General features: G+C 38.1%; 3 protein-coding genes across 6 annotated transcripts in view; 1 reads left to right on the forward strand and 2 right to left on the reverse strand.

The window, feature by feature from the left end:
* LOC119732415 (peptidyl-tRNA hydrolase 2, mitochondrial-like) lies at positions 1-13,079 on the forward strand. 3 transcript variants are annotated; one of them, XM_038205915.1, is made up of 6 exons: positions 1-60; positions 10,009-10,190; positions 10,554-10,643; positions 11,289-11,410; positions 11,698-11,810; positions 12,307-13,079. In XM_038205915.1, exons 2-6 carry the CDS (start codon positions 10,032-10,034, stop codon positions 12,354-12,356), a joined length of 534 nt encoding a protein of 177 aa, XP_038061843.1. In that variant the 5' UTR covers positions 1-60; positions 10,009-10,031; the 3' UTR covers positions 12,357-13,079. The 3 variants fall into 3 exon arrangements, with proteins under 3 accessions (XP_038061843.1, XP_038061842.1, XP_038061841.1); XM_038205914.1 differs by lacking the exon at positions 1-60 and adding an exon at positions 9,217-9,307; XM_038205913.1 differs by lacking the exon at positions 1-60 and adding an exon at positions 9,578-9,708.
* Positions 2,649-9,470, reverse strand: LOC119732405 (anaphase-promoting complex subunit 7-like). Of its 2 annotated transcripts, XM_038205894.1 has the most exons (15): positions 9,270-9,470; positions 8,424-8,546; positions 8,149-8,325; positions 7,768-7,883; positions 7,230-7,343; positions 6,876-6,963; positions 6,518-6,613; positions 6,241-6,329; positions 5,610-5,727; positions 4,994-5,135; positions 4,344-4,489; positions 4,081-4,193; positions 3,821-3,937; positions 3,350-3,515; positions 2,649-2,957 (listed from the first exon to the last, which is right to left on the reverse strand). In XM_038205894.1, the coding sequence occupies exons 1-15, from the start codon at positions 9,333-9,335 to the stop codon at positions 2,946-2,948; spliced, it is 1,683 nt and encodes a 560-aa protein (XP_038061822.1). In that variant the 5' UTR covers positions 9,336-9,470; the 3' UTR covers positions 2,649-2,945. The 2 variants fall into 2 exon arrangements, with proteins under 2 accessions (XP_038061822.1, XP_038061823.1); XM_038205895.1 differs by lacking the exons at positions 8,149-8,325; positions 8,424-8,546; positions 9,270-9,470 and adding an exon at positions 7,977-8,123.
* The window catches only part of LOC119732403 (N-alpha-acetyltransferase 25, NatB auxiliary subunit-like), a 24,270-nt gene continuing 21,877 nt past the window's right edge, over positions 12,955-15,347 (reverse strand). The window contains exon 23 of the mRNA XM_038205892.1: positions 12,955-15,114. Within this exon, the coding sequence (XP_038061820.1) occupies positions 14,980-15,114 (135 nt within the window). The 3' untranslated portion in view covers positions 12,955-14,979. The remainder of the gene's footprint in view (positions 15,115-15,347) is intronic.

Consider the following 15,347-nt stretch of genomic DNA (forward strand, 5'->3'; position numbering starts at 1 on the left):
CGTGATGGGATTTTGGATTCCAAGTCCGTTATCCTATTTTGCCCGGGAAATTGGAAATAGGTTAGTTATCCGTTTTTCTTTTTTGCTTAGGAATTGGGAAATGGTTTCTTTATCCGTTTTTCTTTTTGCTTAGGAATTGGGAAATGGTTTCTTTATCCGTTTTTCTTTTTGCTTAGGAATTGGGAAATGGTTTCGTTATCCGTTTTTCTTTTTTGCTTATTGGGAAATGGTTTCGTTATCCGTTTTTCTTATTTGCTAGGAATTGGGAAATGGTTTCTTTATACATCCGATTTTCTTTTTGCTTAGGAATTGGGGAAATGGGTACGTTATCCGTTTTTCTTTTAGCTTAGCTAATAAATGAGAATTAAACTTAAAGGGTTTTGAGATTGTACCGTTAATTGTGAAGAGCGCCGCCTGTTGTTTGATGATATGTCGAGCGCAATTTGAGTCCCCCGCGCAAGTTTAAACTACTTACCGTACGCACGCAAGTTGCGCGTGCATTAATTTCCTTGCTACAAATTGCGGACGCAAGTTTAAACTTGCGCGCTACAAAGATTTTCCCCATGCATGCAAACCGCTGAACTAATTTTTTATTCCTGGTAAACTCATGCAGATATGTGACATTATTTTTAAAAGCAGATTTTTCTCCGATTTATGTGCTTCGTGAGACAATGCCTAGGCCCTAATGCCTTTTTTTTGGGAACATTATGCTAATGAGGTTGACTGTGTAGAGGTTCAGAGATAAGGGTTGGTAATGCGAACAATTTATGCACTTTGCTTCATGATGTGTATTATTTTTATGGCTCATTAGGATTTTTGTTTAGTACACAACATATTTATTCATTAAGTCGAATTAATTAATTATATTAATACATTAAATTGAATTAATTAATTAAATCATTAATAAATTTATTTACTTTTAAAACTAATTACCATTTTTTAATTGCATAGCGTTTTAAAATTAAAACATGTAAACATTAATATGAATTATTGAGCCTGCGAATAAAATAATTGTTAAAGTAATAAATTCAATTAATTAATTATTAGTAATGAGTTCATTAATTTTCTTTTCAAATTATGCATTTTTGAAGTGTACGCAGCGCTCGAAATGTTATGCAAAGGATTTTTTAAAACAAAATGAATTAGGCCTATTGTACCGTCCAATTAATTAATTGCTTGATTAATTAAATGAGTATTTTTTAAGAATAAGTACTTTTTTAATTGTAGGGGGCCTACAGTACATGTGATGTAATTTAAAGCATTTAAAACATAATGTAAATGATTACTATAACGTCAAAACTCGAACAGTTGAAGGGATCTTAATCATACCCCCGGGAAATTATGATTTATTTACATTTAATTTTAAGAATATATAAAATGCTAATTAGTTTAACAAGGCAAACAAATTGAAGCTGGTCTCCATTATTGAACAACTTCAGTGCACTTTCCAAGCAATCGCCGCTAGTGTACTAATTGATTGCTTGTGCTTATTGATTGCAAGTTTAGACTTGCGTGCGCAAGTTTAGACTTGCGCAAGTTTTAACTTGCACAAGTTTCAACTTGCGCGGGGTACTCAAATTGCGCTCGACAATATCACCATTGTTGTCGGGTCACGTATAATGAAACCATAGACATTTGTCTTTGGTGTCAAGTACAACCTCATTTTCATAGAGTCGGGCAGTACGCACTCACCACTGCATAATATGGGAAACAAACGAAGTTGGATAAAGTTGGCCCTGGGGACATAATTAAAAGTGTGAGTGAATCTCCCATAAAAAAAAAAACACCTCGTTTTTCGTTTTTGTTGTCCAAAACCGACCAATTTCCCCCCCCCCCCCACCAAAAAAAAAAAAAAAAAAAAATCAGTTGTCTTCATCCGTTTACTTAAAAGTCAAACAAAACTTGTAAACATAAATTATGTTTTGACAAAATTAATTTTATTATTCATCAATCTCTGTAAAAGAAAGGTTTTTTTTCTTATATTTGGAACTTCTTAATTTAATAAAAAAACGTTCGTTTAAATCCGACTGCCAAGTTAATAGTTGAATGCAAAGGTAGAGTTTGTCTGAATATCTCGAAATCTTACTAAGTTTGAAAAAAATTATACAATTTCTGACTAACAGACTTGCATCAAGGTATAAATAGCTTGAAATAATGAACAATTATTTTATTTACACTTTTTAAATATTTATATACACGTGTCATGGAGTACCGAAGTGTGACGTCATTTAGAACCAGAAAGTGTAGTGCAAACGAATACGCGCGCATGTTGGTTCACGGGCTGAATCACGCGCTAATGTCTTTTACACACGTTTTGTGCGCGTGACGTATTCACTTCGGTACTCCATTCACTTGAGTGATGACGCGAAAACAATGCCAAAAATTTATCTTACTTGGAAATTTAATTAAGGGGTCATTATAATTCCTAAAACTGCAATTTGAATCCTCGGCGATGAAAATTCTTCCTTACTATACAAAACTACAATAGAAAAAAAAACCTTGCAAATAATGAAAATAAAAATCAATCCGTTATTAAAGAATAATAGAGTTCAAGCTTTGGGTATCTATTTTCGACCCTTAGAATGAAACATTCACAACTTTTCCTACTTGCAAGAGAAATACAAATATATGTGTTTTTTTTCCTGCAATTAGTACTCACTGTTAGTGTTGCAATTAAGAATAAAATATATCTCAACCAAAAAGAGTATTCATCCTACTTTTATCTCGCTTTTATATCTTTTGGTTAACTAGCAAAACATACATTTGAAACAGGCTTTTGTGATTGTTTTAAAGTTGAACAAAGAAATTGACTCGGTGAGTTTGAACCTTCAACCTTTGGATTGCCGTTCCAGTGCTCTAACAACATAAATATGCAGATTCTTGCAAGTTGTGTCAGGGGAACATCAATTAGCGAAACAACTTCAGACCACTAGCTCCTGTCCACATCAGCTGAACCACTGTAAAGGAAACAAAACAAGGAAACATTACTACCCCCAACAGCCAGGCCAATAATTCAGATAATTCTTCTCATTCAGAACTTGCAGAGTCCAGTAATGAGGTTTTTAGATCTAAAACCACTAATTCAATATCAACAAATGCCGTTACAGTTCACGTTTTGCTTATTAAATTGAGTAGGAAAAAAAATCACAGTAAACTATCCTGCTTAAGGACATTAGCAGTATTATCTGAAACCATGATTCTGGATTAAATAATATTGAGTTTTAAGGCCACAATAAATTTATCAGTAATTACATTTGTTATCACAGGTAGCTTTTTACTCAATAAAGTGGGCCAATGGAAGTAATCGCGGTAAACTATCCTGCCAAAGGACAAAAGGACAAATCCAAACCTCATTATCAGCCCATGAGACCTCGGTATCGCTGGCATCGAAATCCACATCTTCTCCGCTTTCTTCAAGTGCTTCCATGTCGTCATCTTGGCCGTGGTCGATGCTGTCGGTTACCTTCTCTACCTTCTGAATTCCATCCAGGACTTTCTTGTTGGTCGGATCCATCCTGGAAAAATACAACCAAGAATCAGTGATGTCTTGTGATGTTCTTGTTGCGGATCACAAGTACATCATAAGTCAATTCACAAGAAAATCACACCTCCATTCACAAGTTGATTGACAAGTCCTGTAACAAGTAACTGGCAATGAACAACTTAAACAATGGAATGCCTTTATCTCAGCTCATAGATTATCCGTAACACCATTGAATGGGCTAAATCCGGCCCATTGTGCGGTTTGGAACTAGATTTACTTTGTCCTATTGGCGATTGTGAAGGGGTTGTTTCATTGGCTGGATGACACCGCACTTACCCCAGCGCAATGCTATACTGGTCCAACGCTTCCTGTAGTTCATTGTTAGCAGACAGAAACTCCCCCAGCATCTGGTGTAACTGACACGTACTCTGATGTTGTAACTGACGACGTAATCTATCGAAAAAAGATATTGACAAAATTGAGAACTGCCAACATAGGGCTGGATAGCTCAGTTGGTAGAGCACCGGAATTGTACTCCACGGGTTACAGGTTCAAATCCAACTCCAATCAAGTTTCTTTGTTCAACTGATACTCACAACTCAATCGCTGCCGTATATTGCTGCTCCTCACCCAGGACTTCAGCTAGTAGATACACGGCTTCGAGATACGTTGGTTCCTGGGCTAACGCCTTCTCCAACATGGCCTTGGCCTGTATATGAACAAACAAAATTGGCGTTACGGGGTAATCCTATACGATACCACTGCCCGGTAACACAGGACAGAACAAGACTTATTGACATCAAGAAGACATGAGTTAAAATCCAAAGACAAAAAATACAATTATCATGACGTCTTTTACCTTTTCCACTGTGAGACTATCTTTGGCCAGGACGTAGGCAAACAACGTCAGGGACCGGGCGCTGTTACCTAACACCTTGCAGGCATTAGACGCTGTGGTTAGGGCTTCTCTTATTCTACTAGCCTTGATGTAGCATTCTACCAGACCTGATAGAGACAATCGTAAGCCACAAATCTATTGATTATATTTCAGAAACGGACCGATTCGTTAAGCCCCGCCGACTGAACACGTAGGCTACAACACGCGCGTGCATGCATGTCGGACTTCAGTGCACGCATGTTGGACATTAAGCACTTCACTGATTGGTCAAAACATCATTGTGCAGCGTTGAATTGGCCAGAATCAGTCCATTGGTCAGGATAAATACGAAAGTCGTCTGACTTATTTCAAGTGGGGTCCCTTGGTAGAAGTTAAGTCAGTCACGAGCCAATATGGCCCAGTTTTCTTGGCATGAAATGACTGAGAACATTTCTACTTCCCTGGATGGGATGCCAGTCCATCGCAGGTTACTCCCCAGCTAATACCGGTACCCATTTATGCTCCTGCGTGTAGAGAGGCAAGTGAGGATGAATTGGCTTGCCCAAGGACACAACGCATGGACAGCACCTGGATTTGAACCCCTGACTCTCTGATCTTGAATCACGGCATACCTTGATGAGCTTCAAATCTATAAGGAGCCATCCGTACCGCCTCTCGGAAGTGCAACAGAGCTTCCTGGGTCTTACTCATGTCTTTCAAGACGCTTCCCTTCAAGAGTAGAGCTTGGACATTCCGCGGGTCAATCTGATACGCCTTTCAAAAATGAAGAAATATTGTAAGTGTCATGACAGTCTTCAGAAGAACAGAGCATGCTGTTTATAACCAAAAAATTGGTGTTAATTCTGATAAATTGTATCAGTTAGATTTAAAAAATGAAAATATTCATCCAACATTTTTGCTATAGTAGAAAAAATAAGCTTCAACAAGATACACAAAATCAATTGTAGTATTTTGAGCGTTTGAAAGTTTGACTTTGAGGCTTAAAATGCTGTGGAACTTTCCAATAGAAATTTGACAAATTCAGCACATCGTTTCAAAAGAAACGCGATTTCGTATGCAAGATTACCCAATTTTTCTGAACCATTCCATGTCAGAATTACATTTCAAAATGAAAATGCATCAATCTCATTTGCATCTATGAATACAGGTTTCAGTTATTTCCATAAAGCATTAGCCAAAGTTTTGAAAAAAATCTACAAATGAGGAGTTCTTGAAATATGGATTTACTTTTTGAGCAAAATAGACCGCCCTGCTCGTCTTGAGCGGTATGTTTGCGTAGTAGTATCCCATAGCAATCCAGGGTTCGGCTCTCTGTTCTGAAACAGCCATCAGTTTAGATGCAAGGCTGGTGGAGAAAATAATTGGTTTTGTTGGTTTTTTAAAGATAAATCAAAGTGTTAAGGCACCGCAGTATATAAGTTTTAGCACAGTATGCCAAGTTTAATCCTCCTATGCAAACATACATTCTGAGCAAAAGTGTGCTTTCAGTCAAAATCAATCACGTGACTGTTTTTAACAGTTTAGAACTCCCAGCCTACATAAAGCAGGATTGACTGGCTGTGACTGTTTATGTAACTTGATGCAGCTATGCTTTGACTGTAGGTGATTGATAAGCCAGCTGTGCCTACCACTTGCCTGCTTTTGTCTGTTGACTTAATTTGACTAGTCACAGTGCTTGCTTGACATATGATCTGACTGCTGGTGACTAGCCTGTGTAAAAAGGCATGGCAGGGGAAGAGGATTGATTTTTTGATTGTCTTTGACCGTTCGGACAGCAGGAAGTTACGGAGAAATAATTAAGAATGACCATATCTTTGGGATTAAAATTATTCACAGCACAGAATACTGGTTATTTTACCTCATAAGTTCCTCTGTGCGTTTTTCATGTGCAAGCAAGTAGGCATAGATGTCCATTCCCCTTAGACACAACATATCCAGACTATGAACCTACAAATCACAAAGTGGAAAAAAAATTTACAAGAAAAACTCTGTTATACTACAGGAACAAAGAGAAACACAAAGCATTGTCCTCGGGAGTATAGTAAAACACGACTGTCAAAAGCGGTCACAAAGCATTTATACATGGAGTACTTTTTTTGTAGTTAATTTCTTTGAAATGTACGAAAGTCACGGACCCGTTTGTAGACCAGTGCAGCGTTTGCCAGGTCCCCCGCTAGGAAGTGGTTCTCTGCAAGACAGCACAGCACGTTACTGTTCTCTCGTAGTACACTCTAAAAAAGGTAAGTAATAAAACAGTACAGATAAAAAAACAATACAATCAATGAAAAATTGAAGCCTCTTATGTTTCGGATTGAGTAAAAACTTTATGTTATCTTGTTTCAGAATAACTTTTTTTCACTTTTTCACTTGGAATTTGTGGGGATTATTGTAACATTCACTCTCACTTTTTCTACAGCCGCATGCATTCAGAATATATTATTTAGAAATTTTTTTTGTCGTATTATTGATGAAATTGTAAATAAATTTTCTTACCCCCGACTCTAGACTCTTAAACGTACTGACAGCTTTAGCGTAGTCCTTGCTGGCGTTATAGGCATGTCCTTTCAACCAAAATGTCAACCTGAAATAAAGTCATCAATCAAATATTTTCAAGATCAACTGCAAGATTTTTTTATAAAAGAAGAATTTTCTGACATTAATCAGTGTTTTTAAAAGATATTCTTGGAAAATCAACTTTCCATGACTCCTTGTAAAAAAACAGAATTCCATGATTTCTTTCCATGACTTTTCCATGATAGCTTCAAATTCCAGGACTTTTCCATGACTGTGGAAAGCCTGCAAGCACATATATGAAGCTAATGTTGAGAACCCGCTTCGTTGACTCACCACTCTAAGTTGTTGGTGTGTGGTAGACTGTTTATTGTCAAGGCAGCCACTTCAGTTCCTTTGACTCCCAGCGATAGCAGACCCAGGACCGCTTCAAGAGCTAAAGGGCACTGCCTGAAATACAAACAAGAAACAAGAAGCACTCGTTATAGAAACTGTAAGTGAAGTCTGTCACAAGCCAATGTGGCCCATCAGGCCGGCGTTTATCTCCGGTTTCCTTGGCATGAAAAGACAGAGAATATTTCTATTCCCCCTGGCTGGGATGCCAGTCCATCGCAGGTTACTCCCCAGCTAATGCTGGTACCCATACTCCTGGGTGGAGAGAGGCAAATGGGGGTAAAGCGGCTTGCCCAAGGACACAACATATGGCCAGCAGCAGGATTCCCACCCCTGACCCTCTGATCATGAATCATGAACCAACAATCTGCCCAAGGATCCATCAAAACTCCTTCAAACGCTAGGCACAGCTTTTGATGGAATTTCAAGGCAGTTAGACGTCAGCCAAATTGTAATATTCTAAACAAAATATTTGTCATACTTGAGAACTTCTTTGAAGCTTGTGACGGCCGGTCGCTCGTTACCGATTCGCTGATACAGCTTCGCCAGCGCCATGTTGACTTTCGGTTTCCTCTGCTTCGCAGGGATACTCTCCAACTACAAAAAGAAATTAAAATTGGACAGCAAGATTTTGCTCATAAATATGCATGCCATGTAATAACGTTTAATTCATCGGTGTTAAAAACCTACCACCGCGATAGCCTCCCTGTAGTTCTTCTGATGGTAGTTACACTTGTTGATTCTGTAGCGTACATTCAGCTGTGATAGCAGAGCGTCATTATTAGCGGCTGGAGCTAAAGACCATTAGCTAATGAATATGCATGAGTGAGATAATGTTTAATTCATTATGTTGAAGACCTACCACTGCGATAGCCTCCCTGTAGTTCTTCTGATGGTAGTTACATTCGTAGATTCTGTAGCGTACATTCAGCTCTGATGGCAGAGCGTCGGTATTAGCGGCTGGAGCTGGAGGCTGTGTGCTCTTGACTTTACTCTTGTTCAAAACCTTCTTGACTTGTAAGGCTTTCCTGTATATAACCTTCACAAGAAATAAAATGTTGAAGAAAATAAAGTTTCAATATTTCAATCAATTCAATTTGGACATAGCGCAAGTAAAGGCTCATTCTTGTGACATACCTCAGCACTTTTATATTCTTGCATCTCAAAGAGCGCGTCGGCATAGTAAACTTGTAACTGGTACTTCTCTTGGCCGGTAAGCAACTCTGGATTCTGTTCGCTTGCTGTCTTCATTAGGCCAGCCTGTCAATTAAAAAACCAAAAACATGTAAACGCAGCTTACTACCTTTGAAAACAAGTTACCGACGATGATTGACTATAAAAACCTACATTTTCACAGTCTAAAGCATATGCCATAGAGCAAGGAAATGAGTAAAGTTACTACATCGCTTCTGTTGATAAGATTTTTGTAAGGCCTAGTACAAAAACATGTTTTTAAATTGGCCTTGGCCCTTGTTCAGCAAATGGGGATGCCATAATGACAGTAAAAACATAGACACAACAATGATATGCATTTATGTTGTGAATTTTGTTAGCAAAATATAGGCCGAGTCATGCGGCCTGTTTACGCTATGTCAGTATGTGCAAGTGTCCTATTGCTCCAACTCATGCGCATCCGAAGAGCGTTCTATACATGCAGTATTTTGCTAACACAGTTTTGAGTGCAAATGTCGTGTCTAGCCTTTATGAGATATCTTTGACAATAAAAAGTACTATATAAACAATGATAAACAGACATGACAGACGCGTATCCAAGATAAGATTGACTTCAACAAATATATTTTTACATTATAATCTTTAATTTTAAATTTAAAGTAAACTTATTACAGTAGTTTGTGATTTTTCAAGTGTTTTTCCCGAGAAAATGGTATTGTAACAGCGCCCCCATGCGGTCATAAATGTTTACTCCTAGTCCTAGTCCTAGCACGATATGCATGTCAAAATTATTTGGCAGAATTTACTCACCAAAATCGCCACGTTGGAAAACAATCCCTCCTCGTGAAGTATCCTTACTTGGTCAACGATACCCATTTTGCACTCGTTTCAAATTTGTCACCTTAAAATATGAATCTGTACTTGAAAAAATCGAATAATTATCGGCTCAGTTTTTGCCGCTCCGAAAATCAAATGTTTATCAAAATTTGACCTTTGACACGCAAGTGCCGATTATAGCCTTGGCTCCAGGCTGCGCTATGAATGTCAGTCCGTTGAGAGTGCGCGTTTCGTTTTGACGAAATAAAACGATACACCACGAGTGCAAGACTACAATAGACAGAGTTGATTGATTGCACCATGGTTGCGCCGTGAGACAAATTTAGGGAATTAAAATTGCTGATTTAAAACTCGGGCGTAAAGCTACAACTTTGTTATGTGCAGCGAAACACGTAGGATCTTTTTGAGTTAGGTAGGTGTTATTTTTGCCATTTTGTTTTTGAGAATATAGTCTTGAAACTAAAAATAAGTTTTCCATAATAAAATTACAAATACATGTTTTGTTCAACTTCATGTTTGTCATGTTCGTACACATTAAAATAAGTTAATAATATTGTTTAAAAATGTTAGGGCCTATGCCTTCGTAATTTTGAGGAATTGTCTATATAACTGTTATCGGTATGAGGTGAACAATTTTCTTATGATGCCAATAAATTAGAATTATAATTGTTCAGCTTGTCTTGAATTTTTTTGATATTTTTGTCATCTTCAGATTAAACGAGCTGCGCAGGGAAAATGGTGAAAATTGAAGATGTGATGAGTCCGATGACCTTTAACCTCATGATGAGCATGGGAGCTGGTGTCCTGCTTGGCTGGTTGCTGAAGGGGAAATACGGACGACAAGTCGTGTTACGGAATGAACAAGCAGCTGAAACAGCCGCAGCAAATGAGAATGTATGGAAATACACACCCCTTCCCAACCCTTCCCCCACCCCTACCCCACCCCTACTCCACCCCTACTCCCACCCCTACCCATACTCCAACTCTCACCCCTACCCACACTCCTACCCCCACCCCAACCAACACCCCTTCCCTCACCCCTTTCCAAACCCTTCCTCCCTCACAGACCGTCCTTCACAGACCGTCCCCACCTCTTCCCCCGCCAATGTTCCCACCCCTTCCCCACCCCACCTCCTTTCCCCACCCCTTCCCCTACCCTTCCCCCACCCCTTGCCCAACCCCTTCCCCACGACCACCTTTGTGATATCTGTTTGCTCTGATGATTTCCAGTCCACATTTTTTTTGAATGTTTTCCAGGTGAGCACCATGGGTGAGACGGGTGAATACAAGTTGGTTCTAGTCGTCAGGACAGACTTGAAGATGGGCAAAGGAAAGGTTGCTGCCCAGGTGAGACAACCGAGTCATAATCGTTGACTCAATTGACTCCCATGTAAATAATGACTCACTGAGTAACTTACTCGCAGGAAACTAATAGAACTGAGTTTTCGTACAGGGATGAGCATATCCATTTTTCTTTCATACAGATTTGAAATTGAGCAAATAAAAAATGATTCCCTTTTTTCGTCATTATCAAAATTTAAAATGGAAGCATCAACAAGATCCTCTCAAAACTTATCTTGTTGAGAATTTGTGCACGGAAGTTAGTGAGATTTTATAACATAAGTTTAAGCGTTGTTACAGAACAAGGCTTGCCTTGTTGAGCTGGAACTCATTTGAGAGTGACTCAGTCAGTGACTCAGTCAGTGACTCAGTCATTCATTGACTTCAAATGACTCGATCAGTCAGTGACTCGGTCAGTGATACAGTGTCTCAGTCAGTGATGAAGTTACTCAGTCAGTGGTTCAGTCAGTGAAACAGTCAATGACACAGTGACTCAGTCAGTGACACACTGGATCAATGACTCAGTCAGTGATATAGTGACTGAATCAGTCAGAAGGCAACTATAGCGGACCCATTAGGTCCAGTTGATGTAATAATAAGAAATCCTCAAAGTTTTCTTAAAATTTGTCTTTCTTTCCAATGCAACCACAGTGCAGCCATGCCGCTGTATCCTGTTATAAACAGGCGGCGAAACGCAAGCCAGACATGCTGAAGGAATGGGAACACTATGGACAGCCCAAAGTAGTGCTCAAGGCACCAGACGAAGAAGCATTGTGAGTACTATAAACCCTCCCCCCCCCCCCCCCCCAGATCACGCCCAAAAGTCACGAAGCTAGCAACGTTAGCAATGCTGCAAACCCAGGAAATAGCAAACAGGGATCACTCAGAGAGGATACGGCTTTTTATTACACATTTTTTTAAATAAACACAAAGGGAAACTGACTAGGTGCACAGGGATGGCAATCCGGAGGTCGCATGTTCAAACCCTGCTCCAATCAAATTTCTTTGTTCAATTTGAAAACAATGAACATTTTTAATGGAATTTGTGTTTATTTTTTAGGGTTGAACTTGCTTTAAAGGCTCGCAGTTTAGGTTTAACAACGGCAATTATACAGGACGCTGGCAGGACGCAAATTGCCCCAGGATCACGGACAGTACTAGGAGTGGGCCCAGGTGAGATATCATGGAAAGTGCTCCAACTGTCTTTCTCTCGTTGTATCTCCTAACCGTCCATTTTGGCGCACTACATGCTTCTTCATCCATCCCAGTTTAAGTGTTACGTCAATACTTGTTTTTCTACTTAAAGTAGTTTTTTCTTTTTGTCAGATTTTCTTTCTTTCAGATTTTGTTTTCTATCCCTTCTTTGTGTAGCCCTTATCTGTGTAGCCCTTATCTTGAGTGGGCCTTACGGGCCCTGTGATTAGCGACTCTCATCAAAAAAATAAAAGAATAAAATATGTAAGCATCCGACATCAAAAACTTAGGGAGAAAAGAGAAATGATTCCCTCTCAAAAGATTTTTTAAAAATGCATGAATTGTCTAAAATACTTTGAACTATAATAAAACAACCCTGCTTTTGGACAAATTGTGGTTTAACAGAAAAGTTGGGGTGGATTTGTAAGCTTTCATCAATTTCATCAATTGTCTATTTTTCCCGTTTCTTTTCTAGGACCAGCGTCATTAGTGGATGAAGTAACTGGAGAACTGAAGCTGTATTGACGTTGGTTGTATAATTGTGTAATATCTATGAAAATACAAAAACGTCCCACTCGAGTGATTTTTTTCCCAACTTTCACTCGAGAGGTACGTAACACACTGAGTATAGTGTTTATACGTCCGTGAAGGGCAAAACCTGATATTGATTCACATCACCCCAACGCAAATTCCATCTTATGAATAAAAAAAGTCTTCCTGCTAAAATTGTTAGTGAGGATCACTGCTGCAATGAAAAGTGCAGCAGAACTTTGGAACTTCAGCGGTTCAGCCTGCCAACTTCAAGAACAGTGTAGCAGTGGACTTTCTACGGTGAAATTCGGTCACATGACTTAAACTTCAGACATGTCACATGACTTTAAAAGTCACATGATTTAAACCTTAATTTAAAATTGAATTATGTTAAAAAAACATTCTGTTTAAAGATAATGTACACCATTTGCAAAAAAATGTGTTTTTAGGGCTGATTCATTGTAATTTGATTTAAATGTAATTTTTTACATTACATTTCTGTTTCTCCTTGTGCCTTCAAAATTCAAAAACGAATTTGTGAAAATCAAATTTTCTAAACAAAAATGGCCAAATAAAAGAAAAATACAAAACATTTATTTCAGTTTGTCACGGTTGTTTTATTTCATAACCTCTGGTAGAAAAGTATCGAATTGTTCTTTGAAAAGCTAGCCAACATTTTCACTCAAAATTTTCCACTTAGAAATAAGTGAACGATAGTAGTGGCATACATGAGTGTTTTTTCCAGTACATTCACTGCTAAGAACTCTTGTGCACATTATAACGCTTACCACTTTTCCCAGAAAGTAAAAACAATGAATTTTAACAATAGAATAATTTTTTTCTGCCGGCTATGTTGAGCACTGTTTCCACATGTCACGTTTACTCTCACCAAAAATGGCGAATTGCTCATTTTTGAAAAATAAATACAAAATACCATTAAATAAGATCTCTTATTGGAAACGTAGAAATCTTTCTGCCTGCCACGTTACCCTGAAAAATTCCCCACTGTGTATCAAGTCATTCAGTCAGGGTACCATACTGCTAAGGTGTCCTATACACAACATCTGAAAAATGATTCATTTGTTGGCTTTGTCATTCGTTAGCCAAATACAAAAAGATTCTTCAACAGTAGCAATTTAAAGTGACTTTCTTCCAAAAAGGTGCACTGAAATAACTATTAAGCCAATTATTCACCATTATCTGTATGATTGATTTCATGATCAATATACGGCACAAAACAAAAGCTCAACTTTCAAAGGGAAAGTTTTTTTTAATATTTTGTTGTCCTGTATGCAACACCATACAGGTGTTTCCCAGAAAATAGCAATGGCTGCTCAATAAATACACAAGTTGGCAATTTAGATATAAATTTAGACAAAGAACAGCTATGGTGACTTTAAATTAGGTTTACTGAAATATAAGCCTTGTATCCACCATGAAATAATTTTTTTTTTATTCCATATCAGACGTGTTTGACTTGTTTTGGAACAAGCGAAAAAATATTTAGCTATTGTAATGACTGGTTCAGTGCCTATATTGTGAAGGAAAAGCATTCACCTCGCTCTCATGGCCAGTTCAAATAGCGCCCTCTATGATGCATGAACAGACCCAATAGGAGCAAACCATTCATTGAGTAATTCTTAGCTTTGTGCTTGAGTATCTTAGACATCCGCGTACAAAAGTGGAGGTTATGGGTTCGAACCCAATTGCGCAATTTGCTAGGTTTTCTCACATATATTCTCAGAAAAACAAGTTTGTGAAATAAAACTGTTTAAACTCTTTGGGTACGAAGAATTAATTGCTTTTATTAGATTGAATTAAAACAATACGTTTTGAGCCAACACATCAGCTCACCTTTAAGGATTTCAACATATGATCATTCTATAAATTTGGGGCCCACTTTTTTCCTGCCCCTGATGGTTTTATAATTGCCGCCATTCTCAAAGAGTGGTTATGAATAGCAAATTAGTACCCAACAAAAAATTGTTTGAAGTCATTCTTATTATACTTGAAAAGCAAATTACCAAGTATCAAGGTAACAGGGACAGGAAAAAAACAGACTTTGGACCTTAAATTTACAGAATGATCATCTATAAGAATCAGGTACGTATATTTGCAGCCTTTACGGGTAAAGGAATAAACTAAAAGGATTTATTGATAGATCCCTTCACATACAAACCATCGTTCTATTTGATAGAAACTTTGCACACAATTACATTAAAGGCATATAGGATCATTTGTTTTGCATTTTGTTTTTTCCCAATAACACCACTCAAAATCCAAAGAACAAAGTTCAAAACCTAACCTGTTGAAGTTTCAGTTAAGTGGATAATTACGCTTTTCAAGAAAAACAGTGAAAAACCATGCACAATCTTTTGATTACAACACAAGATTTTGTCAATAGCATTTTACTCCAAAGATCAGTCAACTGGCATATCGTTGGAAATCACCTACATTTCTTGATTTCTTCGAAATTTCATGGGTGTTAAGTACCAGAACTATCTTTAATCCAAGTAAGCTTTTGGATACTAATTCGGTAGGCTACTTTTGGGATAAATGCAGATGATCCTATATGCCTCTAAACACACATGATCTGATAGCCAAGATGGGACCACTGTCAAAGCTTAAGAGTGGCTAGGAAATCTTTCTTGTTCTTGAGGACGTCTAGGAGTTCCTTGGAGGTCTCGTGGTAGCTCTTCTCCATTCTCTTCCAGACGGTGTTCTCTGCTCTTGCTAGGGATGCCTCCTCATCCTGCGAATAAAAAATAACCCCGAAAATTCACATCAATTTTCCATATGAATATCTTGATGGAAATACTACTATTTATTCATTCTTTCATCGGGAAATGCCAAAATGAGACAGCAAAATGTGTGATGGACTTGTGATGGACTTGTGATGGACATGTGATGGACTTGTGATGGACTTGTGATGGGCATGTCATGATATGTGATGGACTTGTGATGGACTTGTGATGGACATGTGCT

This window comes from Patiria miniata, unplaced genomic scaffold (assembly GCF_015706575.1).
Source record: "Patiria miniata isolate m_02_andy unplaced genomic scaffold, ASM1570657v1 HiC_scaffold_24, whole genome shotgun sequence".
Lineage (NCBI taxonomy): Eukaryota > Metazoa > Echinodermata > Asteroidea > Valvatida > Asterinidae > Patiria > Patiria miniata.

Coding starts and splice junctions, on each gene's coding strand:
- LOC119732405 (XM_038205894.1), bottom strand. CDS start 9,335: ATGGGTATCGTTGACCAAGTAAGGATACTTCACGAGGAGGGATTGTTT. Junction 7,884..8,148: donor ACAGGGAGGCTATCGCAGTG/GTAGGTCTTCAA, acceptor TTCTTTTTGTAG/TTGGAGAGTATCCCTGCGAA. Junction 6,964..7,229: donor CACACCAACAACTTAGAGTG/GTGAGTCAACGA, acceptor ACTTTATTTCAG/GTTGACATTTTGGTTGAAAG.
- LOC119732415 (XM_038205915.1), top strand. CDS start 10,032: ATGGTGAAAATTGAAGATGTGATGAGTCCGATGACCTTTAACCTCATG. Junction 10,191..10,553: donor CAGCCGCAGCAAATGAGAAT/GTATGGAAATAC, acceptor AATGTTTTCCAG/GTGAGCACCATGGGTGAGAC. Junction 11,811..12,306: donor AGTACTAGGAGTGGGCCCAG/GTGAGATATCAT, acceptor TTTCTTTTCTAG/GACCAGCGTCATTAGTGGAT.